Source organism: Temnothorax longispinosus, chromosome 2, assembly GCF_030848805.1.
Source record: "Temnothorax longispinosus isolate EJ_2023e chromosome 2, Tlon_JGU_v1, whole genome shotgun sequence".
NCBI classification, from domain to species: Eukaryota; Metazoa; Arthropoda; class Insecta; order Hymenoptera; family Formicidae; genus Temnothorax; species Temnothorax longispinosus.
The window spans coordinates 3,088,513-3,114,339 of NC_092359.1; the positions used below are offsets into that span (position 1 = coordinate 3,088,513).

The window sequence follows — 25,827 nt, forward strand, 5'->3', positions numbered from 1 at the left end:
AAAGAGATCCGCTTGCCTCGACGACACTGGTCGCGAGATACACACGCAACCGTTATTAAACTGACACGTTATATATAATCTCCGAATCTCGACGCGTATTTCGAGGAGAATTATGAGATAAGAGATACGAGGCGAGGCTCGACATTCGAGGCGACACGCGAAAAGCGTATAGGAGAAGCTCGGATGGATCGACGGTATAAACGCTTTTAGCGCGATTTCTGCCTTTCCGCCGGGCCGCGTTTGGTCCACGGACGACGACGGATTCGGAAGCTGCGCTTGTCGCACGAGCGCGCGAGTGTTTCCAACACTCGTGGTAATCCCCCACCACCCCCGTTTAAGACGCAACAGAAAAATCGCATACGTACCTGCGAGTGGCCGGAGCGAGAACGGATGTCGCGCAGAAACGGAGTTGGAATATAGCTTAAGAATTTATGCCGGTCGCGGCGCGTTAAACCAACGTCCCGTCCCGTCCGACTTCGCGTATCTTCTCATACATTGGCGGGTCCCGCGAGATGAGGAGCCAGACGCGCGCTAGTAAACTCGGTCGGTTGAATCAGTGCCAAGGCCCGAATTTTCAGGAACCCTCGAACGTGCACGAGCGGGGAATGGCGTATATATCTCTGCGTGGACTTTAAATAAAATTTACGTTTCGATATCTCCGTAGAGGATGACCAGCGCGACGAGAGCGATTTCTTTATTGAGTCGTCTCTCATCCCACGTTCGATTTTACGCTTCGACCAGCGCGCGGCGAATCGAAGCTCCGAAAGCGGATGTATCGCGAGGAAGAGAGCCGCCGCCGGGGCACATAGGGTGACATATACGTGACATAAATCTCGCGTTTATTTATCCTCCGCGCTAATGTCTTCGTGAATGTCGGAGGGTGTCAGTTCCACGCTCGCCAATGTCCACAGAGCTTCAACTGAAATAGCGCGGGTCGGGATTTATATGGGCGCCTAGGATATCTTTGCAAACTTTGTAACCGCTTTAAAATTCTGAAAGTAAAGCCCATGCGAAATTGACCGAGTTCTGCATGTAAAAGTTTCGTCTCTCGCAGAACCGCAATTATATGCAAAGAAATGTATTTGTCTGCAGAAGCGTCTCGGATCCTAGTAAACCAATTTGTCGCCGATGTACTTAATTTTTTAAAAGCAACGCTGGCATTGCCGCGATGTATTATCGGATCATGTTTTCGGATCGATTTTCCGTGCAGACGTAAGAATATTGTAGCACATCTCGAAAACGCACGGGAAATAAAATCGTGTCATTTTAATCATTAAATGCAAATATATAATTCCGGAGAGATATAAATATCAGCTTATAAGCGTGATCGATTTAAATATCGTCCGATTCCAGAAGTCAGTCGATCGAAATGTTTCACGTCACGGAGCGAACAATTATTTTAAAAAAATTACCCGTTTCTTTCGCGTTGCCGATTTTCGTGCGAAAATTCCAAGTGCTCTCTCGCAGCTTTTGATAGCCCGTTCATACCATAATATTCCTCTCAAGCTTCACCCCTTACTTACGTATATTCATAGAAACAAGATAGGAGCGTCGATTTATTGATTGTGTATTATTTTAATAACTTATTACAGTACTTTATTAAATGTTAAGTTACGGTTTTATCTAGACACATTTACAGTCACAGATTTTTGTGTGTCGCAATGGAAAAGGTGTATCGCAGAAAGGTATCGCGCGCGACGGCTTGCTACAACGGTTTCGATTTCGTGTATATGTGTGTGTGTGCGTGTTTTTGCGTATATGTGCGTGTGAGTCTGTGTGTGTTTCTCTGTGTCTGCATCTGTGCGTTTCGCTATACATCAGTTACGTTTTCGCAGCGTAAAAAGGCGCATGATCCGAAATGGGAGGATCTCCGTTGTTCTTCGTCGGGTGTAATATCACCACCGACAGTTCCTAGATACGGAGATACGAGAGAACTAAAAATGTGTAGAAATAGATTTTTTTTCACCGAGCGACTCTGTGCAGCGCTATATTTTGTATTAACAGCAAATGAATCCGGATATATATGAAGAGTTCGCCGCGCACCGTCGGAGCGCGGATGCGACGCTCCGCGACGCGACGCTTCGCGCCGCATTCGCGATCGACGGCTGAATCGAATGAACGTAATTCACACGCGTAAAAACACATTCTCGCGATCACACACCGATGCCGAGATGTCTGCGATAATGCTAAAATGGGAACCGGCAGTCTTTCTCGTGCATTCATTATACAATTAGACACAGTCGCAGAGCACTCCCCCCTCCTTACCGATCTCAATCGGCTCTCGCTGCGGTTGCCGAATTATTCAGAGCCCATTGACTTTTGCACGCGTCTACATACCTACATACCTGGGCGAACTTCCGATCGTATGTGTGTGTGTGTGTGTATGTGTGGCATGAGATCCATGGCTCGTTACTGTGGCTAATCGTAAGTTGTTGATCCTTCGGCGCACGCAATATCGCCGTAAGCACAGTGATCGTACTTTAAGAGAGAAAATAAGCGAGGAAAGGAAAAGAAAGAGAAATGAAAGGGAGCTGGTAATAAAAATTAAGAAAAGATGAGAAAGAATAAGGGAGGGCGCGCGCGCGCGCGCCTATCTGTGTAAAACGTATATGTTGAATGGAGCGAAAAGATGTCAACTATAATATTCGAAGATGAATTTTCAGTACGAGCTTTTTTTAGTACTGTGATAGGTGAAGAGAAGAGAGAGCAAAGATAGATAGATAAAGAGAGAGAGAAAGAAAAAAGAGAGAGGGAGAGACTTTTTAGTAAGTAAATACAAAATGCATTACATGTCATGGTTCTAATGTGGCGATAACATTGTTGATATTAAAACTGTACACACGGTGAGCTGTCCCGTGTAGCTGGAAATAAACACCCCTCGCTCAAGCTCGGGTCTCTCGGTAAGTCCGTGGGAGAGGGGGAGGGGGGGAAAGAACGTTTCCGGCGCGGATTGCGAGCGAGGCCGCGCCCGTACGTCATTACGGGCGGGTCATCGTCCGGGTCTCCTCGATCATTTCACCGTCCTTTGGCAGGTGGGGAGATTTACCATGAAGAATACGTTGAGCTCGATCAGCGACGCCAGTATGAGGAACACGGCATACATGCAGAGGCAGGCGCGGCCCACTTTTGTGTCGAGCTGAAACTTGTTGGAGGCGAACGCGATGTACAGCAGCATGAGGGTCGACAGCAACGATATCGCGCTGTACTCCAGCCCGCCGGAGTTGATACTTATGTAATGCTTGCCGGGCTGCGTTGGTGAGAAGGACGACTTGATCAGCCAGGGTAGTCCGAGGCACAACAGTATATCGAACGTGTTCGATCCTATCGAATTGCTGATGCCCATCGAGCCGTGTCCTGAACAGCGTAACGAAATGGTAGAAAGTATACGGATGGGAAAAAATTATGAGGGAAGAGAATGGCGAAATGTCTCTCCCCCGGGCATTCTGCGCGCTCCGTTCTTTCGCCATTGTGTCCGTCTTTCTCAAATCCTCAACCCCACGTTAGTCGCGCCGGGTGTAAAATACATGTATACCCCTCGACACGGCATGCACCTACTGGGCGCCATTCGCAGCCTCTTATAGCTCGACCTAATTGAATCCCTCTCAACGTGCCTAACGACCCTTCCACCCATTCTATCGCGCTGATTTCTCTGAATTTTGCACTAGTTCCCCAATGTACCTCTCGTTTCTGCTATTTTCTTACCGTCTTACGAGCCGTGCTGAGATCCGAATATGAGAAAAATGCACATCTCAATTGTTCTATTTAACGTAATAAGTATTCACTTCCGTCATGAGATTAATTTCCAATATACGTAGGTATATTTGTTAATAACTGTATACCTTGTTTCGCAACAATCACGCTCGACACGGCTTCGGGTACGCTGGTTCCCGCCGCGAGGAAAGTGATGCCCATTACGGAATCTGGTATCTTCAGCGTGTCTCCTGAGAAAAAAAACCAAATGCGTTTGTATCAAAACTTTAAGCCATACACACACACAAAGATTCTACGTGATAAAATAAAGATTCTCTCGTTACAGTCTTATTTCTTATCGTTCTTTAATTTTTAATAAGAGAACTAGATATACTAGAGCTAGACCGTAACATACGTTTCAATTGGAAAAAGACTTCGATGTGGAATCGATATTCACGTAAAATTTTATCAAATATCGTCTTTTGCATTTTGATGTTCGACGATGCGCTTGTTCGTAGATAAAGGTCAAAGTAAAATTATCATCACTCACCTAATGTAATTTAAGTCACACATACACAAAGATTCTACATAATAAAATAAAGATTCTCGCGTTACAGTCTTCTCTTTTGACGTTCTTTAATTTTAAACGAGAGAACGATATGCTAGATTTAGACCACATATAAGTTTTAATTAGAAAAAGACTTCTCTCTTTTGACATGTAATCGATATTCATGTAAAATTTTATCAAATGTCATCTTTTGCGTCATCTTTTTCGTCTTTGTAACGTTTTGATGTTCGACGGTACACTTGTTATTAAATTAAAACTATCACTCACCGATTATAGTGATCATCCACGCTACCACGTAGCTGAGTGATCCAATCCATATAATGCACATCAGGAATGTGATAGGGAACCAATTCTTGAATCGTGGTTTCTCGCAATCGGGAATTGTGCACATGAATACCAGATGAATGGGCCACGTTGTGATCCAAGCGGTCTTCCTTAACCATCCAGCATGCGCTGGCCACACCAGGAGCTTGTACTCGTAATCTATTATACAATATATTATGATAATTTCAAATTCGAAGATATATTATCTATCGTTTATGTTTTCTATAAGGATTCCAAGTGACGAAATTGTAATATTATGCAAAATTTATGTAAAACGTATCGATAGCAGCCGGATTTGTCAAATTTGAATATTCAATTTATGATCTTGATGGCTGTTAATTCCCTGGAAATTCCCATTCACAAGTGCTTAATTACACTTGACCAATCAAGTGGCGCTCTCTCTGTCGCGAAATATATTACGCATTGCTTTACCATTGTTTGCGAACACTGTCGTCACGCTCGCGGACACGCCGATACAATTGAAATCGTGGAAATCGATTTGATTAGATTAGACTAGGAGAGTAAATATTTATTTATCACGAGACTAGTAGCAAATTCTGCGCGACAAATTATATTTCACGTAACAAGTAGCTCGTAGACGCTATGTTACAAATATTGTGTTCAAAAAATTATAAGGGGATACAGACAAACTTACTAGGATCTGGATTCTCTTCCTGCGTTTTTGTCCCGCCATTTTGCAGCGGTACGTCGATAGTAGCTATCTGCTCCACACGATCACCGGGCGATTGCAATTTGTCCGGTCTTGGTAAATGAATGTCACTAGAATCTGTGAAAAAGATTATTCATGCATTTTATTATTTATGTAAAAATCCTAAAACATTAAAATTCAACTCTTATTCTTCTAAATTGTATTACTATTAATATGATTTTAAAAATTTAATTCTTTTAACTTAAGTTCTTGAAACTTAATCATCAGAAACGTGATCGAAAGGATTACTGAAGATTTTATTTAAAAAAGAAAAAAATGCTACACACACACACACACACACACACAGTTGCAATTTTCTTATCGATTCGAAGCCAGTTTATTTTAAACAAATCAAAGAGGGAAATAACGATAATTTGTTAAACAAAACTGAAAAACTAAAAAACGAGACCAAAAGCACGGTCTTACCTGTCGTAACTCGTGGACCATCTGAAGATATCTGATCCTCGTTCGTACGGAATCTTGTACACCGCTGGAATGATTTATCCCAGTACATCACGGCGATATAAACAATATACAAGAGCACCAACGTTAATGCTTCGTACCACTCCACCCGCTCGTCGTGTATAATGCATATCAAAATTGCGACCGTGACACCGTAAGCGAGACAATCTCTACTAACAGGCCACCAATCCAAAGGCACCACCTGTATACGGAAATAAATTGTTATTACACGCCAAATTACAACGCATATGTTTAGTGATATAATATTCACTATTATAAACACAAAATTTACAATAAACCCAAAATTATTACAAAAAAAATATATATATAGGGCAATATGCCAAACTCGGAAGTAAATAATTTCGCTTTTCGTTTAATTTTGCGCGGAATTTACATTATTAAGAGATTACAACAAAAGAAGTACATATAAAATACAAATATTTTAATTTTAAAATAAGATACATACACATATATATTATTTTAAACAAATATATATATATATACATCCTACGATAACATTGATTACATATCATGCACTATGACGCATTTTTGACAATCGTTTGACGTACATCGATATCAGTTCCTAATCAACCCGTCAATATCAATTTGACGCGTATTGTTTCTGTTCGATAAAGCCCATTACTCATAACAATTTATCTAACAATAAGTAAAAAAATTGTTGACGCTTTAAAATACATGAATGCGGTAGCATCGTAAAACGTAGAAAAATGAATCTATCATTTTCACATACATCTATTAGACTCGCGTTTATTTTCTCGTAAAAATTATTCTGTATATTTTAATGTTACGTATAACATTGTGCATTTTTTTAAAAGGTAGTTAAGTTTCTTTTTCGTGCTGCTCACGTCGCGTTAGATTTCTCGAAAGTATAGGACACTCTTGGCAACCTACCATTCCCGCACCGATGCCGCAGCAGGCTGGAACAGCCAGGATGTTGAACACCGCAGAACCTACTATCGTCCCGACGCCAATGTCACCTTCCGTGATGAATGTTCCGATGGCATTCACGAATAATTCTGGGGCCGACGTCGCCGCCGCCATAAACGTCGCGCCGGCTACGTCTTTCGACATGGAGAGTGCTGAAATGCAGTGTCATCCTTGATTTACCTTTAATCTCCTACATGTATATTTTACGAACCACGTGCGAATATTCTTTATCACGGATCTACGAAACTCTAGAACCGAGTAAGGTAGACGAAGAACAAATTCGCACGTGAAATCTTTGAAGCTATACGAAAATTCTAGGCGCGAAACTTTTCGCCGAAGAAAGCTCGAATAAATAATTCTATAAAAATTCAAATGCAAGACATACGCGTCAGGTATATTCTTTTTTCCCTTAATATACATTCGCCGTCCACTTAGCGAGAAATGTGACTGTCTGAGTCTCATCTCGACAACATACACGACATTCCTATTTGCGCAAATTGAACTCGGACGGCCACGCGCAGCGTTAAGTGATAATCAGACTCTACCCCGAATAGAACGGATCGTATTTCAAGAAATGTCGCGAGGCCAGAATGAGTTGCGATAATCGTTGAAGATGTGCCTGGCGCCCGCAGTGACGCAGATATGCCGCAGCACGGGCATCGATTCGACAGTCGCGTATCGCGTATCTCAAGCGGTTGAAATTAACTCGATGCTAAGTGTGCCAAAATAATCCGCTTCGATTCGATCTACACTTCAGCTCCTGTTTTGCGAAGATCGATTGGTATCGCCTGCGTCAGCTTTGGATAAATAAATGTTCTCTCACACTTTGCGCGCGAGCGTGTTTGCTATATATCTACGCGTAATGTGTTTATAAGTAAGAGTCTATAATCTTAGAAGAGACAACGATTACCTTAGAAAACTATCGTAACATAACCGTCTCTTATACGTTATACTTTCGCTCTCTCAGTTCTTAAAACAAAGCAGACATTCAAGTTATTCGAAAGTTAACGAAGTTAGCAAAGTTAAATCCTTGAAACTTAATCACCAAGGTAATTAACGTCAAAAAGATATAGCGCGCGAAGTACCATTCAATATTAATTACCTTCTTGATTAAATATTAAAGTAAAACTCTATTAAGTTCTACTTGAGATTAATCGAAAAAGAATTTTATCATTTACTTGTTAAAATTTAATCAGTAATGTCCCGAGACTTTTTATTTATTCATTTTTTTCTTTTACGAGAAAACTTTAGCTCCAAAGAATCCATGATTAAAAAGACATACCGCTTCTATCTTGTACGAGCCAAATCTACGTTTTAAAAATTTTAAATTGCGTTACGTATTTCTCGTGTCATTCCGTAAATTTGTCAAAAGTTTTTGCAGAAGCAGAACGGCGCCTGGCACGAACTTTTCAATCTTCGATACACGCGCAAGCGTAGAAAGTTAGCGAAGAAGATATATATATTTAATGCAACCCTTACCGTGACATATTTTTTCTACAGCAGGTACGAAGAATTTATCGCATACTACTGCTAAAGCGATAAATAAATAAAGCGACACGATGACGTGTACGACAACGGCACCGTCTTGTCTTTGCTCTTCATCAAACAAGTCGTGTGGAAAATCTTCTATAGCCGGTGGCGTACAATTTATACCTAAAAAACGTAAGTTGCCTGTAAATAAGATGCATAATACAACACAATCGTGGCAATCGCCACCAGCATTCTCACAGCATATTCATCTTCTCTGAAACTTTCTCGAAAGCTCGAATGAATAATTTCCTTCTTTATTTGAGCTGTGTCTCTTTCTCTCTCTCTCTCTCTTCGTCTCTTCTATCGCGGACAAATTTTATTGACAAGTTTGAATACAAGCACTACGTGTATCATAGGGAGGGGGCAAGGGGGCATTGGCCTTACGATGGAAGTGTCTTGAGTTATTTCATCGATAACGCAAATATTATCGGACGTAATTGATGGAGATTGGACATTCTCCGGATTTTCGTGTTTTTTTTTTTTTGCTCTTTCCGTCAACATTTTTCGAGCTTATTGAATCGAATCTGAAACGACATTATACGTGAAAACAATTGTTTTAATGAAGCCCGCGCAACTTTGAGACCGATTTTCCCGAAGGTAAAGCTTTCGTCGAGGAAAAAACGGTTTATTCCGCGTCGTTTCTCCCTTTTTTTCGCGATCGATTCTCCGGCTTCGACCTATGATTTTCGCCGCACCTTGTGCCCATTTGTCGCAACAACCGCATAATACCCGATTCCGGATGTACCGCACCTAGGGCACACTCATGTTCGACGAAATGTATTTTTTTTTTCGCCGTTGCGTAACGCGAGGGTACAGGTACAAAACCGCAATGCGTATATCAGCTAAATCGAGGCACGCATCGTGCCGTTTCGATTTGCAGATCGCTATACGCAAAACGCATCAGCGTTTTCCATCAAGCGTTTTCGATAATTCCGCGAGCGCGCTCGTCCGTCCCGCGTTTACGTCATGTCACATTCGCGAGACATTAACGGTATGAAACGCCGCGTCAATTTACGTGTTTTTGCCGCTTTAACGTAAAGCAGAGGCTTTTTTCCCGGCTGCCTCACATGACTCCGCGCTCATCGGGTTAATACGATAAGAGCCGAGGGAAGAGCTTAAAGTTAACCATTATCTTTTTAGAGTCTGCCCGGCAGCTCGTTCTGGCGCTAAGAGGGGAACGGCGCGGCCGCGGCCGCGGCGGGGCCGCCGGCGGCGTGTGCGCGGTACGCGACGGAGGAGGTAGATCGAGGAGATGGATTACGAAATCGGTGTATTAGCACGTACGTTGACTCGCCGAATAGGAACGTTCCCGCTGAAACGCTGAACGCTGACACGAAATGTCACGCGTTATATGCACCGCGGGCACACACGGACGACCCGACGCGACCGACGCGTCGGCAGCGCGCGACGGTGTGACGGTCCAAATCGGATCGTGTGGTGGTAAGATAACGATACGCCAAGTAGGAAACGTCTCGTTACCGTTCGCCATTACTTCAATTTTATGGAACCGTCGTGTCGTGCCGAATTATTTGGCGAACGGCGACCACCGGAGCCCGGTGGCCACAAAGGTGGCCACAAAAGCGGACGTGTGCCGCAAAAACGTATAGGATCAATCACGTACGCGCATCCGAATGTACGAGCGGAGCCCGCTCGTTAGCGTTAATTTTAGCGAGCGAATTTTCAAAGGCGACTCTTCACGAAACATTTTACCGAACCTTTCGCGAATCGCGAGATACCGCGTTCCCTCCGTTTTAGGAGGCGCGATCGATCCTAATATCTGTTCGGATTGTGTCGGATTTTCATCCGGATGTCGCCGCCGATTACATAAAAAAAATTGAAAAATTTTTCTATTTGTATCCTCAAGCTGTCGAAACAAACTGTTCTCCGAACGATCGGCGTTTGAAGGTATACATCGATATGTAACATCGTCGATCTTTGCACGACAGAGAATCGTGGATCGCGTTAGAAATAAATTCTGAATTTGTATACGTTAAAGATTCCCTTGTTTTTGAAAAATTGCCAATTTTACTGAACGCGAACGTAATACCGCTGTCTTATTGCACAATTGCATGTTTCTATACTAAACTAGAATCTGCCATTCAATAGTTGTTCAACGAGATTCAATAAATTCTTCTGTAAATGCTAGACAAGACAGCAATTAGGCTACATCGCGAAAAATTCTTTCCAATCAAACAGAGATCGTTCAGAAAATTTATTCAGATAGTACTCGATTGCACTTTTTCTGAATTATCAATATGGCTCGTTCACTGCAAGTGTTTTATCGGATTACCGTAATGTGCGTCTGATTTGGATTATCCTCTTAAAGGATTAAATATCGCCGGTATAATGGCAGAATAAGAGTTCGTGCCGGATTATCTAATTGCGCGCCGTCATCGTATATATAGAACGATGCGACCGTCACGATAACAAAATTAGCAGCGACATTTTTATATTCATACCTCTCATATATTTTTTTAATATTTTAATATCCCCCTCCCCGGTCTTTTTCCCTCTTCTCCCCTCGAGGAGACGGTCATGCCGAACGTGTGCGTATTGGTGCCTCTTGGTATATATCGCTATGTGACTGGATGTGACTTCCTACCGATTAAGCAGCCTAAAGAAGTTAAATTGCTCTCATTCAACTTGGCAGAACAGATGCCATTCATGTCTAATGTACGTCGTATAAACGTAGATATATCACGACGACTCAACGACTCTCCTCCCGGGCTCTACGGGCGATTCGTTCGGTCGGAAGGGCGCGGCGCAAGTTGCCGGCGCGGCCGACGGCGGCCGATGGACGGATGGACGCATTAATTAGTTAACCGCCGAATCGTCGATAGCCGGCGCGATGTCCCCGCGATTATCAGCGTTCCCCTCGCGCCTCCGCCGCGTGGCCTTTAATCCCGCGATTTTTCGCGATTAGTCGCTCCTCCTTCGCGCGCGAAAGCGCGGATCGTAGCCCCGTCGTTATTTATCAGATACGATAGGGCCGCTACAAACGGAGCACGCTATAGGGCAGAAAGCCGTAAACAAACGGTTCGCATTGATTGTCGCCGCGTGTTTCGCAGTACGTCACACTTTGAGGTATGCGAAGACAACAGAGGAGAGATTTAAATTGACATCGTAACGAGACGCGTAATAGTAGTAAGGCCCGGTCTACAATCAGTCGTATGTCGGAGTCGGATGTCGGAACGTAGTCGATGGTCCAATGAAAAAAATTCGTTTCCGAAAAAGAAATTCTCTCATTGAACCATCGGCTACGTTGCGACATCCGACTCCGACATACGACTGATTGTAGACCGGGCCTAAACGAGGTGTAAAGTAATGGTATGAAAGATGAATGATGCCCTTTTCTTTTTTTAAGATTATATATTTATGTTTTTGAGTTTCAAACAAAAAATCACCGGCTTTTATTCAGTATCTTTCGTTCGACTCGACTTCATCACATTTGCCTAAATTCCATTAGAATTATTAATCCGTATATCATTTGCACTGATCGAAGGGGGACATTGGATTATACTTTTATTCATTTAAAGTTATTAATTATTAAGTGTTAATCGTCATTGTTGTCATAGTAATCAAGTTAAACAAATGTCAGCGTTAATCGAGTGCAGTTGCACCAATTCCTGCGTAATCACAAATGATTGGTGATTAATCTATAAATGATTAATCTATTACCAATGTGCTTTAGTAAAAAATATTCACCAGAAGTAATGGATTTAATTTATAATTAATTATTTAAATATTTATCTCTTTTCTCAACATTAACCGTTTATAATAGATAATAAACCGTGTGAATGAACAGTAACGGATTTAAATTTATTGTAAATTGTAAATATTCCTCTCTTCCATGAAACGGCAGTAAAAGAGTATCTTCTTTTTTTTCGAAGAATATGGTTGGTTTACATGTTAATTCGATTCTGCGATCATGCTGGATAAGTGAACGACAAAGAACGTGTTAGGATGTGATGAATGGACGTCGTTTTTATTAATTTTCATTAATTTTATGTCGTAAATGACGATACTTAATCGGCTGCTTTAAGGTGTAAAGCCTGCTAAAGCCTCCCGTTGTTCCCGGCTCAAGCTCTCGCTATAGACTATGACTTTAATTAATATGTTAATCACTTCACGAACGTCGTTCTTACTAAAGATCAATGTAACTGCCCATAATGAAAGCGGACGCTTTGTCTAACGAGAATACAATGCGGAGATAAACTTTTACATTGTTTATATCGCTATGTTAATATGCCATTAATTATAAGCTTAAAACTTCTAGCCAGTAGATTAAAGGATGTTTAAGAAACATCTTCAGAAAATTCATAAGCTTCTCGAGTGTCTTTTTAGAGACGTTTGAATCATTTATTAGTTTCAATCTCGTTTTCCTCGAAAATAACCGATACATCTGCAATAAAAGTGATATTCCCGATAATTCGGAAAGGCTAAAAGCCTAATCTCTGTATTTTGCATAGTCAGTCTACGATTATTGATATTTTGCTAGCAAAGAGGATAATTTAATTGCATTGTGCGTTTGATAGTGATCGACAAGTTAAACTCGAAGCGCAGATTTTAGTGACATGAATTATTTTAATTTCGTTGAACTATTAATAGAAATAAAAAGTGCGCCACCGCAGCTCGTGCATTCAAAAAAATAATTTATCTTTCAATATCTCATATTATTTTTGAAAGGTTTCGCAGAATTTATTGAAAGTTGATTAATCATTCCAATAAATACGCAACATTTATCCGCGATTTTTGAAATAGATAACAAATCGATTTTTGTATGAATGCAGTTTGTGATTTATTTCGTGAATAAATAACATAAGCAAAAGAACGCCGTACAATGCAATCAAATATAGTAGAAGCAATATACGCACAAGCAATTTCGTCCGTAAATAAAATAAAAATATATCAGCGACATGTACTATAGATATCATTTATATCTACTCGCGTGAAACACATATTCACTTCATAAATAGATTTCATATGAGATATATTTCGAATTTACGAGTTTATGAATCAAATGATATATAAATGAACGATTCTCTTTAATTTGCAAATAAACATATCCGAGACACAATTATTCAACGATCTGTTATTCATTGTGTTATTCATGAAAGTAGACATCATAATTCTCATAGAAAGGAGAAAGAAAAGAGAAGAAAAGGACAGATAATTCTTCTGAGAATATGCTCGAATTTTATATACAGCGGTAAAAGGAAATGAAGATGAAAAATGAAGTGAAACAAAGAAGAAGTCTTCAGCTTTAAGCATAGAATTTACGAAGCATTGCGATTGTTCGGGCACAATCGAAAAGAGAAATACAAAGCGAACGCGGCAAATAGTTGAATTTGACAGACACGGAAAGAGAAATGAAAGGAGAAAAATGAAAGAGAACCACCAGGAGATACATTGTGTATGTCCGTGTGCTTGAGTACTTGCTATTGACTTCGCGTAATGTCACGAATATCGCGGGGGAGGGGGGCGGGGCAATAAGGGGCATTGCATGTACGTATTTTTAACTGAGCACTTTCTTCACCAGAAACGGCCACGGGTTTTTTCTCGCCCGTCGTTTATCGCGGAACGGACGATCGACACTAGCGTGATCGCAGAACATCCCAGTCTGCGATTTCCGCACATTCCCCGTTTTTCACAGTGCGGCAACTGCGTTCGCGGCGCAGCCGCTCGCGGTGAGCCACCGAAAGAGGAAGAAAATGAAAAAGGGAAAGGAAGAGAAAGCACGCCGAACGCACCCGGGTGCTCGTCTCTCTTTTCCTGTCTCTCTTAAATTTTTTTTCTTGTTTTTTTTCCGCGTTTCCCGCCGCCGTTTATCTCCCGATTTCCCCCCCCCGGATGCGCGGGGCCAACACCATCCTCGCTTCGTGTGCGAAACCGTTTTAACACGTCTCGCGGTCTCCCCCGGTGCGATATTATCGAAAATAAGATTCGAACACACCTCCTCCTTGGTCAGAAGTATCCATGTTGTCAATCCCGTTGTCACACACATACTACATTAACATCTACTCCGAAGTCCGACATCGTTTGTTGGAATCGCCCCTCCCTCTGGGCTCTTCTCTCTCGCGCGTAGCGCCTGTTGCTGGATCGTGCCGCATGTAGGTGATGAGAGGCCTCCTCCAGCCTCTCAAGCCCGCGAGCGGAGCTTCCGCGAAATTTGCGACACGCAAACTTGCATCCGGCATTTCGTCCGCCACTTTCGGGCAATCGCCACCAGACATCGGCACATCGCGAGCAGGAAGGAAAATATACACGCTCGTATTTCTCTCTTATATAAATTTTACAAGCACACTTTCGTGTGCGTGCATGCGTGAAATCGTTACGATGCTGTAGAACGAAGCAGTTTAACGATTAACAGACCGGCATCTCGTTATCCTCAGTCAAGTGCACACGTATCTCTCTTCATGAATGCGAAAATTAATACAATTATATACGTAACGTATAATTTCGGAGTAATTAAGTTGTTAATTACTGTCGCAAGCCATAATCTTCCGTCTTTGAACACGCTGGTGTTAAGTCTTAAGCGTTGAAAATCTTTTATGAAGAACGTTGTCGTTAAAGTAGAGACCTTAATCGAATATTATAATATTTTTACTAACATTCTGATATTATAAAAATTATTTAATAAGAATATTTTACTGATATTCTAAAAATGAGATTTTTGAATTAATAATACATAAACGCAAAGCAGCGTCCCTTCCCTAAGCTTCCTTAAAACTTAAATCTAGTTGGAGGGCTCGAGAGCTCGAGAGTCTCGAGCTTAGGTTGTATTATACACTCACGTGTGTGTAACAATTCGCCTGGTGCAAATGCACCAAACCGCCGTGCTGTCTGCGCGTTGATTTAACGCGAGTAAGTACCTCTGCATCGACATCTGCATTAGAATTAACACGACGCTCATTTAAATGCGTTATTTTTTTACCCGATTGTCTGGCACTTCGAACAACACGTGCATTTCACAATTAAGCTCTCGCAATTATCAGGCCGCCTTGCGCGCTCATTACGTATTGTGATTTTAATAGAAATTTTTATATTTAACAAATTATAAAATTTAATCGCATTAATGAACTTCTCGTTTTGAATTTTAATAAAATATCCCACGTCATTATATCGATGTCACTGGATATTTTACTGTGACAGTCGAATAATAAAATTGTTGTATCTTAAAAATTAGGTCGCAGGTATAGCAGCTTTTTTAAATATTCTACGAATTTTAAAGGAAAGTTTATGGTTTTGATTACGCAAGTCTTTAAAACAAATATGGGAATTGTAGCGAAAAAGAAGACAAAGAAATGTTATAGCTTATTAAATAATAGCTAAAAGTTTTAAAGTTTATCGATTATTACGATGATATTTAAAAAATCTTACGACAGTCTATAACTGGTTTCATCTATTTTAGACCTACAAATTTCGATCCTAAGTCCTTTAAACGGTTGTCTTCGCCGTTGATCTAACAATTAATATTGAAACACACACTCCGATACGGATTCATGATAATAACGTAAACATTTGTTTTATGTATTATATTGGTATCAGTTTATTATCTTTGCCTACGTGCGTAATACGTAAGATCCATATATTCTTAATCGTGACGAAAAATCTATTCTGATAAAATTTAACCAAATTAATTATAATGATACTCTTTTAATTGATACCCTTTGCATATTTTGTTAATAACGAATTTTATTATATTTGCAAGAAATATTTATGCATAAAAGGATCGTAGCTATTTTATGGTGTATAAAAACTGATAATAACTCCCCATACAAAATTTTTCATACAAAGTTATATATAAAATATGTATAAATTTTTCTTATATATACGAACAAAAATTATATAAAAAAGAAACATGAACATATTTTATATACAACTACTGTGAAGTTTTTTCCTTAAAAATATACATATGATAAAAATACAAAAAGCCATAGAACGAGAGACTCTTAAATAATAATAATTCGCGTATCTCTTCTGTAGCTCATATCATTTCTTATATCATAAGTCTTGTACAAAATGCATTGTATTACATAATACAAAGTACTTCACGAAAAACGTAATCTCGCGGAACATACCTGGAACACATGCGTGTTACGATTTTCATTGCAAAGTAGTAATGCCGGAATGCGTTTTTTTCGATTCGTTCGATTCATTCGATATGTATAATATTTGCTGCATGGTTGTAGATAAAAGATGACGCCTCGAGTAAATAAGGAAAGTTAACACGCGCGATTAGAAAAATCGTAACACTGTTCTTCACTCGTATCGAGAAAAGAAAGAAGAAAAAAAGTGAAGTATCGCGCGCGATTTTATTCGATCTCAAAGATATCGGAGCTCTGGTTCGCGCGTTATTGTCCTACGACTCTCACGGTAGGTAAATAAATTATAAATAAACGTGCACGGTTAAAACAGCCTTAAGGTCGAGTGTCAATACCGCGATTTTTGACGCTCAAGCCGCGCGATTGCAGCCGCGTGTCTTTGATTAATGTCTGCTTTGCATGTAATACAATGGAACTATTGCCAATCCCGCGTTTTTAGTCGTTCGACTGCGACTCTAGTGATTGTGGCGACGCGATTCAGAATCGCGCGACTCAACTGCTCCTGGAGCAGTCTAGCCGCGCGGCTCAGTTCACTCAATTGTATTTGGAGCAGTTTAGTCGCTAATATTTTGGCAAGTTCTACTTTTTAATTAAATTAACGTTCCACAACATGAATGATTTTATGCTGTGTGAATTAGTGAACAACTATAAATGGTTCTATGACCCACAAGATAAAAATTATAAAATTTTTTGAAATTCTTCTGTCTCTCTCGCAATAAACAAATCATTTGGAGCACTCCTATAGCTTTCACAAAATAATAATAATGTAATTTCTTCCTCTTCTTCTTCTTTAATAGTATGAAGAATTATTAAAGTTTTTTCCTCCATGTTTCATAAAAGACTGCACACAGAAAAATAATCATTCTATAATGACTTTATTGTAGATTTGCAGATTAAGTATTTGATAAGGTTATATGTATCCGGAAATCCATAAAAAGTCGTTGTAAGTATTACATTCACTCAAAACAAGATTCTGGCTTTTCAAAGACTTGTGTCAAGATATTTGAAAATTATTAATAAGAAAATATTCTTCGTTATAAGAAAACTTACTTAAAAAAAATAAAATATTCCTTTCCTTAGCTGTAGAATAATTATTTTTCTCTGTGAAATCACGCGACTCTCATCGCGCTTTTGACAACAGTATGCGCGACTGCTGTCGCGCGATTAGTGCCGCGCGGCTTGAGCGTCAAAAATCGCGGTATTGACACTCGACCTTTATTCGATAATTCTATGTGACCTTACTCGAAGTAAGGAATAATAGAACAAGATATGTTTCTCCTCGATCGAACAAATCGACGAGGCTGTATCGCCGCGGCGCGATACGCAATGTAAACCTCTCTCGTCGCCGAAGATACGGCCGTCGCCGTATATGAATCGGGAAAAGATCTTCACGTATACGAAGAGGCGAACGGAAGAAACCACGGGGACGGGACGGCCACGGGAACTTTCCTGCCCGTCTTTTAATCGAAGGTATGGAACTCGATTGCTTTAAACAGTATCTTATCAGCGTCGCTATAAGTCGCGATAAGTCACCGACGGACGAAAAATATAAGCGTGTAGTCGAACCTTACGTGCCGGATAAACGGCAGATAGCCGCTCGCGCCGCGTCGAGATCTTTCTCTCATCTCCGTCGTCTCGTTTCTTACGTATATTCACGTATATTATCGAGGAAGGACCAGGCACACTTTTCACGCATTGCACGTCTTTACGTAACGAAGGATGATATGGCGGCGCAGACAGTCGGTCGGATACCGGATACTTTTCGTTATTACTATACCAGCTACGTACTTTTTTTGCATCAGTTTAATGAGACTGTTTTCTGACAGTACGACAAATGTCGGCTACGCGGCGGACTGGCGTAAGTATATAAAAATAATACACTTTTCTTCGCTTCCCTGATTCCCTGGATCCGCGAGAGTCGGAGAGAGAGAGAATTATATTAACATATAAATATATATAATTATATCTAAAATATGTCCGTATATTCTTTCTCTTGTAAAATCTCGTATATATACAGAAAAAATAAAAAGACTTAAAAAATAATTAAAAGAATTATTCTTGCATAAGGAAGTTTTCCAAGTAACACATCGCAGTCAAATTATATCATTTTGACATCATATTGACCAAAAAATTATGTAATATTGGATCAATATGACGTTAAAATGATGTCATTTTGACTGCGATGTGTTACTTGAGTTGAAGAAATGCGAAAAAATTGTTATATGATTATATATAGAGTATTGCATAATCTAATCGTGCGAATAAAATGATTATTTTCTTTCCTTTTTGTTCTACATTTTTTTTTTCGTGTTTTAGGAGGACGTAGATTGCTGCAGGCGAGCGAGCTCGAGCCACCGGGAAACGACAGTTACAACTGCACGCCGCCCGCGATCAACGAATTCCCACCCGACGGTTTTACGCGGCAGCAAAGACAGGCAGGATTCATAATAATCCACTTCGTCATCGCTATTTATCTGTTTTTATTACTTGCCATTGTCTGCGACGACTATTTCGTTCCCTCTATTAAGAAAATTTGCGAGAGTGAGTACAAGAGGATCGTTCGGTATATTCAACGTTTTCTTCGTGATCTTATAATATGACCTCACTGCGGCTCCTCTCTCTCTCGTTTCGCCGACGAGCGTAAGACGTTTTGCAGTTTGGCGTATTATGTCGTGCATTTATATTATGCTTATTAACGTTCGCGCGTTCCACCTCTCGCATGCGCATGCAAATACGCACACGAGAGATGCCTGAATAAAAAAATGCCCTAAATTAATGCGTATAAATAAAAACTAAACGAAATGTCTCACGGCAGAGCTCAATGTCACCGAGGATGTGGCCGGCGCGACCGTAATGGCGGCTGCGAGTTCGAGTCCGGAATTGTTCATCAACGCCATCGGTACCTTCGTGACGGAGGGTGACCTGGGGGTCGGCACCATCGTCGGTTCCGCGGTGTTCAACATCCTGGCCGTGCCTGCGTGCTGCGCGCTTTTCGCGAACGAGGTAAAACTGATTCCCGCGAGTCCCACAGGGGCTTCTCTCCTGCGTTCGACTCTCTCCGCGGTCTTTCTTATCACACAGGATTATCGCGTTTACAGGTGCTGAAACTGGAGTGGTGGCCCGTATCGCGCGATTCGCTAGCGTACGCTTTCACGGTTCTTCTCCTGATTCTGACTCTGTGGGACGGACGCGTCGAGTGGTACGAAGCGCTCATCCTCGTCGCTTGTTACATCCTATATATATCAGGTAACATATTAGGGCTTATGAATGTGGAATGGGCTTTGGTAAGCCCAGAGAAATAATTTCGCTTGCTAGAGCAATGTACACCGTCCTGCAAATGTTTTTGTAAAAAGAACAATGCAATATTTGTTTTTCTAATTATTTTTCAATTATTCTTATTATTTTTCCCATATATATAAACAAAGATTTAAACAAGAAAAATAAAACATATATGTACATATTTTATATATATAATCATATACAAGTATATACAAGTATATTCAAGTATATACATATGTATACTTATATATATATTTTTTTTTATGAAAAATTTGTTATCGGAAAACTGCGCTTTATTTGCATTAACTATTTTAAAGCGCGAAAAATCCAATACCATCACTTTATTTTGCCACGAATAATTACAATGAAACACCACAATAATTGGGGCGTTTTTGTTTTCAGCAATGTGTTTCAACCGTCGTATCAGCAATTTCATAAAACGAATATCGTTTAGGAGAAAAAAGTACAGAAATATCTGCGAGGAGAGTCCCCTCCTGCCGAATCGTAAGATTACTACAATATAATTATTATCACCTCTGCAAAAATAAGTGAATTAAAAAGAATTGATACAATTTCATTCTGTGATATTATAAAACTTTTGATCTTCGAAAATCAGACTTTACTTTCGACACTTTTAAGTTCCTTTCTATTTCTACCAAACCAAACGTTTCTCTATCTCTCTTCCAGTGGTTGCATTGTTGCATTTAATCCGCATGTGAATTTAAAACAAAAACATATTAGAAAATGAACAAATTCTCGAACGATATTATTCTATCAGGAGTAGGAAGGAAACGGTAGAAAAACCGGCAATTCTTAAAGTCAGTGTCTGACCTCGTGGATTAAGAAGTACGCCGCAGAATAAATCCCTGTCAATCCTTTTTAATCTACGTATCTCTTTGCAGGGATTGCATTCGATAACTACTCGTAAAAAATATAATCTCATGCTTTCCTATGTTTCATTCTAAAACGAATAGACCTCGTCAAGGAAACGGAGATATGTGGATTTAGTTTGAGCGATCAGGACGAATCACGTATGTACCTCAGAGCACAACGTATGTCGTTGTATCTGTAATAAGCAATAGAGTGTAATATCATTTCAATTACAGCATCTTTTTGTGTATATATCTCTTCTCTCTCCTCAAAACATACACATATACGCATGCACATTACATTGTTAAATTCGTAGTGTCAAATTATGCTCTCAATTGGAGTCAAAAAATAATACTGTTCTGTGTTAAAATAATAAAATTTTGGCACACATGGTAGTTAAAAATAACAAAATGTTATTTAACTCAAGATATTGATTTAAATTTCATCCTTTAATATTTAACAATGTAATATGGTATAAAGCCCTTACTTGATGGCATAAACAGAACAATTTTTGCAACATAAGATATTTATTAACATGCCTTTTTTAGTCGAAATTGTGAACATGACGACCTGGCCGAGTTCTACGTGCGAGAAGCTATGGTGGATTATCACCTGGCCCATCAATCTGGTATTACTCGTTACTATTCCCGACTGTAGAAGAAAGAAACTGAGATCTTGGTATCCCTTTACATTTATCATGTGCGTAATGTGGATCGCGACTTCGTCCTACGTTATTGGATGGGTCATCACTATTATCGGTACGTGCTATCGATTAAACATTTGTATTAACATCTTAAATAGCCAAGTTTGTCGAAAATAGATTTTGCAAATCGCTGCTACACTGCTGGCCAAAAGTTTGAGACCGTTAATTAAAAATATCTACCATATGAAATAAAATCGAATTTGTGCATTATAATTTAATATAAGATACTTTTATTATTTTTATTCATCGTTTTTTACAATAAAATAAGAAATAATATAAAATACTTGAAAGTTTGATAAAAAATATTTTTTACGGGATGAAAAAAATATTAGACACTAAAGAATATTAAATATTTTTTCAAAAGTAGCCCTTTTATATTTAAACCTTTTTTCTTACTAATCTAAGTAATCTAGTTACAAGTTTATTTATTTATTTTTTGACAAATGACTCTTCTATCCATCTTTTAAAATAACCAACATAGCTTAGTTTTGGAAAAAAAGACTTTGGAACCAAATTAAAGAACGCTATATTAATCACAATTGTGCTATTTATTTTTCTAATTTAGACAAAATATTGAGTCGGACTTTTAAATAGTATTTCACTAAAATATTTTTAAATTTTATATGTGGTCTCAAACTTTTAGTTGGTGCAGTGTATACATTTTGTCGTACAATGCTAATAGCTATAAAGTCGAATTTGTTGAGAGGACGTGATGACAAATTGACTGCAGATATCGAACAGAATCTGCCATTTATAATATATCTCAATAGTCACGAAATGATAGATTTCGCTTGGTTTCTGCCAGTAATCTGCTGTCGGCAGACTCTGACAAATTGCGAGATTAATGTCGATGCAGTCAATCTGCAATTGATGACATATTCTGTTCGAGTCTGCTGACAAACTGACATACTGCTAACATTTTGCTCACTAAAATCATTGAGACATGATAGAAATTTTGCTGGAAAAAAGAATCTTTATAGAACGCCGAAACATCGAATTTTGGAATTCCGATGTGACACTAGTATGCAATATTGTCACGTCGGAATAACTCGAAAATATTTGAAGATGTCCTAGATTTCATTTATATTCCTTAGATGTTTCTTTAGAATCTAGTACCGTATATGACTGGTAGCCCTGCTTACTTTCATTATATTTGTATCATGTTTTAGGCGATACCTTCAGGATTCCAGATTCTATTATGGGTTTAACGTTCCTCGCGGCGGGTATGAGTGTACCGGAAGCGGTATCGAGCGTTATTGTCGCCAATCAAGGTACGGTAAACAAAATTCTGGATAATGAACTGCCACGTCGGATAGCGACGAGACGAGACGAGAATTTCACATGAATTTTCGTTTTGTTCTGTATCCTTAAAATGTGTATCGAATATAGATTATAGATCATTGTAACTTTCCAGGTTACGGAGCTATGGGAATAAGTAATTCGATCGGGTCGAATGTATTCGATGTGCTACTCTGTCTCGGACTGCCATGGTTCATCAAGGCCACGCTGTTACCAAAAATACCTGGACAGTATTATGTTCAGATTAATTCTCAAGGGTTAGTCTATAGCTCAGTATCTCTCTTCTCTACATTAGTTATCTTATATGGAGCTTTATTTATTAACAAATTCGCGTTAAGCCGTACAGTCGGAGTCGTCTGTCTCGTTATGTATGCCATATTTATGATATTCGCATCCATTGTAGAACTTAACACGTTTTTCGTCGTTAATTTACCGATATGTATTGACTAGCAGTAATATTGGTTTCGTTAAATATGAGATGATATTTATACTCGTTGATATCTGTGTAAATATGTATGTCACACAGTGAACTTTTACTTAACACGGTTGTACAATTTTTGTTTTACGATAAAACAAAAGTATCTGAATATATTAAGTATTAATGAATATATTAAGTATTAATTAATAATATCTAAACAGTAGCTATGGTTAATCCTTACATATGTATTCATAAAAATTGTATTATAATCTTTTATACTTGTGTTTATTTCACATGTTTATGTAATTGATTGTAATATAACAACATGAATGTAGCTTTTATACCTAACACATATTAAAAATTTTTGGTTACAAATATTAAAAAAGTCATATCTTCATTGTCTGATTTAAAACTTGAAAAAATCGAAAGATATAGATTATTATAAATAGAATCACAAAAGAATAAAGTAGAACTAAATAATCTTATTACATATAAATATACTTATTCATCACGTATACCTAAGTATGATTTTACCACATAATTATATTTGAAAAAATAAACCTTTATATCATTTAAAAAATTAAATAAATGCATAAATTTGGTTAGACCAGATTCTCAATTCTATAACCTTCTATGAACACATTTAAGTAGAATTAATTTAGTATGATTATATATATATCTGGCTTTTCCCATTAAGAATTTGAAAATTATACGTTTAAAAAATATAAGCAAGGCTAAAGTTACCTGGATATATATATTTTAATTTGTTTTATTTAATTGTTTTTACTTTATTACTTTTACCTTTTTTATTTATATTATTTACTTTAACGCTCATGCTAGCTGGCCACAATCTGCTATCATAATCTTTTGATACGTCTTCCCAGATGACGAGCCGTAACTCTCAATTTTTCTTACAACATCCATTCCTTCAAAAACATTACCAAACACAACGTGTTTATTGTCCAGCCAGGGTGTCTTTATAGTGGTAATAAAGAATTGCGAGCCATTTGTATTTGGTCCAGAATTTGCCATCGACAATGTACCCATGGCGGTATGCTTGAGCTCGAAATTCTCATCCTCGAATTTTTCTCCAAAGATCGACTTGCCACCTGTACCGTTGTGATTCGTAAAATCACCTCCTTGACACATGAAATTTGGAATTATACGATGGAAGTAGCTTCCTTTGTAACCGTAACCCTTTTCTCCTGTACACAGGGCACGAAAATTTTCCGCTGTTTTTGGCACAACATCAGTGCGTAATTGTATCACAATTCGCCCCAATGGCTTATCGTCCACAGCTACATCAAAGTACGCTAATGGTAAGTTCATCTTGTGCTCGTGACCATTCATTAATATATTAGAAGCTAGAAAAAGGAAACGTAATCAAAATTATTATAAAAATTATCTCTTATGACTTATGTGAACGGAGATCAGACAGGCTGTGTGAGTTCCGTTACTTCATATAATATTTATATATTATTTTTATATTTACTTATATACAATGCTTACAAGATGTTTTTATTAATTATAAAAATTATCAATTTTAGTTCTCATTATATCTGAACCGATATAATTACGTCACTTTACATACTTGATTGAAACTTGCTTTTTTTCTGTACAATTATCATCTGTAACCTCTTTTTCGTCTTTCCCTTAAGGTATTTACCTCTTCAAAGGCAAAAATGCAATGTAATCCTTTGCGTCTCTTGCAGTCTCTTTTGAACCAAGTTTCGTTTTGATTCGAATCGTGTTACAAAGTTTTTGAATCACCGACATGTGAATATCAAACAATCATTAGTAATCATTATTTTGAAGCCCCACGCCCCACGTGCTTCGCACAGACGAGAATTCTTCAGAACACAAGCAATGGGTCTGTTTTCCATTGCCGAACTGGCTGCACTAGTTCAGAATTTATCTTTTTTACTCCACATTGAAAGGAAGAAGATAAACTCTGAACTAGTGCAGCCAGTGAATTTTGAAATTCTCTGCTGCGATTGGTCGACTGACTCGCCGGTTAAAGTCCATAAGTTTGTTCATTTTGCTTGATACAATGATACATACACACGGCGTCATTAATGCCTGGTGCATTGAAATTGATGCATTTCGAAATGCAATTTCAAATGATAGAAAGTTTAGAAAGAAAGAAATAATTATTTCACACTTCCCTTTCTTTGTCATGCGGTTAACTGCGACGAAAAATTTGCGAGAAAAAATTAGTTTTTTGTTTAAAAAAAATCAATAAAAACATACTTTAGCATTAAATAAACGTGTCGTTATTATATACTCATTTAATTTTCACTAAAAAACATGCTTTGCACGGGGCTTTGCAAACAAATGATACAGTTTTAATTAGAAAAAGATAGTTATTGGTCTGCATGAGCACAGACTTCTATACTACCAGATTGTTAACTCCGTAGCCAGAGTTGAAGCAAGTGGAGACGGCCATTTTTTGTATGGGATTTTATATACCCGGTGTTCCATTGGCACGTTAAGAAACGGTAAACGCTTCTTCTCACGAGGACAATTCTTTTCAGATACACACCGGTATTCATAGGGCGGCTATACCGACTATACCGGCCACAGTAATTCATTTATTCACACGTCATGGATCAATTATCATAAGCAAATGAAAGTCTGGAGATGCAACTTTATTAAATTTAAATTTAGACAAAAGACTCACGAACCCACCCAGCTAGAAATAATTAGTTGAATCCATGTCGATTTGACGTCGATGCGTCAATGAATGGTCGATGTCGAATACTGGTTGATATATCTTTGTCATCTTCTACCTCATTATAGTTATTTTTATGTTTTATAAATTTTGCAATAATTAATAAGAAATTAATTAATATAAGATCCGCGAATCAGTGTGAGTCCGTGCAATTCGACGAGGAGAGACAAGCCAGCGTTTACGATTGCTAT

At 38.8% G+C, this 25,827-nt stretch overlaps 3 protein-coding genes and 1 long non-coding RNA gene across 8 annotated transcripts; 1 reads left to right on the plus strand and 3 right to left on the minus strand.

Annotated features, from left to right (window-relative positions):
* Positions 1 to 1,495: 1,495 nt before the first annotated feature.
* On the minus strand, positions 1,496 to 14,399 carry Zyd (sodium/potassium/calcium exchanger zydeco). Its single transcript, XM_071797760.1, has 8 exons — positions 14,185 to 14,399; positions 8,181 to 8,354; positions 6,666 to 6,853; positions 5,718 to 5,955; positions 5,238 to 5,369; positions 4,526 to 4,741; positions 3,840 to 3,941; positions 1,496 to 3,354 (listed from the first exon to the last, which is right to left on the minus strand). Exons 1-8 carry the CDS (start codon positions 14,207 to 14,209, stop codon positions 3,011 to 3,013), a joined length of 1,419 nt encoding a protein of 472 aa, XP_071653861.1. The 5' UTR covers positions 14,210 to 14,399; the 3' UTR covers positions 1,496 to 3,010.
* A 1,725-nt stretch (positions 14,400 to 16,124) lies between these two features.
* On the plus strand, positions 16,125 to 23,179 carry LOC139825213 (sodium/potassium/calcium exchanger 4). Of its 2 annotated transcripts, XM_071797759.1 has the most exons (10): positions 16,125 to 17,806; positions 18,163 to 18,194; positions 18,653 to 18,877; positions 19,152 to 19,339; positions 19,435 to 19,582; positions 20,018 to 20,119; positions 20,590 to 20,646; positions 21,034 to 21,243; positions 22,358 to 22,459; positions 22,603 to 23,179. In XM_071797759.1, the coding sequence occupies exons 1-10, from the start codon at positions 17,706 to 17,708 to the stop codon at positions 22,935 to 22,937; spliced, it is 1,500 nt and encodes a 499-aa protein (XP_071653860.1). In that variant the 5' UTR covers positions 16,125 to 17,705; the 3' UTR covers positions 22,938 to 23,179. The 2 variants fall into 2 exon arrangements, with proteins under 2 accessions (XP_071653860.1, XP_071653859.1); XM_071797758.1 differs by lacking the exon at positions 16,125 to 17,806 and having other exon boundaries at positions 17,845 to 18,194.
* Positions 19,942 to 21,164, minus strand: LOC139825220 (uncharacterized). The gene is made up of 2 exons (XR_011735501.1): positions 21,025 to 21,164; positions 19,942 to 20,681 (listed from the first exon to the last, which is right to left on the minus strand). It is a non-coding gene; the product is annotated as an uncharacterized lncRNA (long non-coding RNA).
* Positions 23,180 to 23,268: 89 nt separating the features above from the next.
* LOC139825219 (peptidyl-prolyl cis-trans isomerase) lies at positions 23,269 to 24,807 on the minus strand. 4 transcript variants are annotated; one of them, XM_071797768.1, is made up of 2 exons: positions 24,512 to 24,807; positions 23,269 to 24,269 (listed from the first exon to the last, which is right to left on the minus strand). In XM_071797768.1, the coding sequence occupies exons 1-2, from the start codon at positions 24,531 to 24,533 to the stop codon at positions 23,737 to 23,739; spliced, it is 555 nt and encodes a 184-aa protein (XP_071653869.1). In that variant the 5' UTR covers positions 24,534 to 24,807; the 3' UTR covers positions 23,269 to 23,736. The 4 variants fall into 4 exon arrangements, with proteins under 4 accessions (XP_071653869.1, XP_071653868.1, XP_071653870.1 ...); XM_071797767.1 differs by having other exon boundaries at positions 23,271 to 24,269; positions 24,497 to 24,805; XM_071797769.1 differs by having other exon boundaries at positions 23,271 to 24,269; positions 24,572 to 24,804.
* Between the last annotated feature and the right edge of the window lie 1,020 nt (positions 24,808 to 25,827).

Excerpts from the sequence above, each read along its gene's own strand:
- Zyd (XM_071797760.1), bottom strand. The coding sequence starts at position 14,209 with ATGGATACTTCTGACCAAGGAGGAG. Across the intron at positions 8,355-14,184 it reads TACTTCTGACCAAGGAGGAG|GTATAAATTGTACGCCACCG; the intron begins GTGTGTTCGAAT and ends TACGTTTTTTAG. Across the intron at positions 3,942-4,525 it reads GTGGATGATCACTATAATCG|GAGACACGCTGAAGATACCA; the intron begins GTGAGTGATAGT and ends TTTTTTTCTCAG.
- LOC139825213 (XM_071797758.1), top strand. The coding sequence starts at position 18,056 with ATGATATGGCGGCGCAGACAGTCGGTCGGATACCGGATACTTTTCGTT. Across the intron at positions 19,583-20,017 it reads TTACATCCTATATATATCAG|CAATGTGTTTCAACCGTCGT; the intron begins GTAACATATTAG and ends TTTTGTTTTCAG. Across the intron at positions 20,120-20,589 it reads GAGTCCCCTCCTGCCGAATC|ACCTCGTCAAGGAAACGGAG; the intron begins GTAAGATTACTA and ends TAAAACGAATAG.
- LOC139825219 (XM_071797767.1), bottom strand. The coding sequence starts at position 24,533 with ATGATAATTGTACAGAAAAAAAGCAAGTTTCAATCAA. Across the intron at positions 24,270-24,496 it reads AAAAAGCAAGTTTCAATCAA|CTTCTAATATATTAATGAAT; the intron begins GTATGTAAAGTG and ends TCCTTTTTCTAG.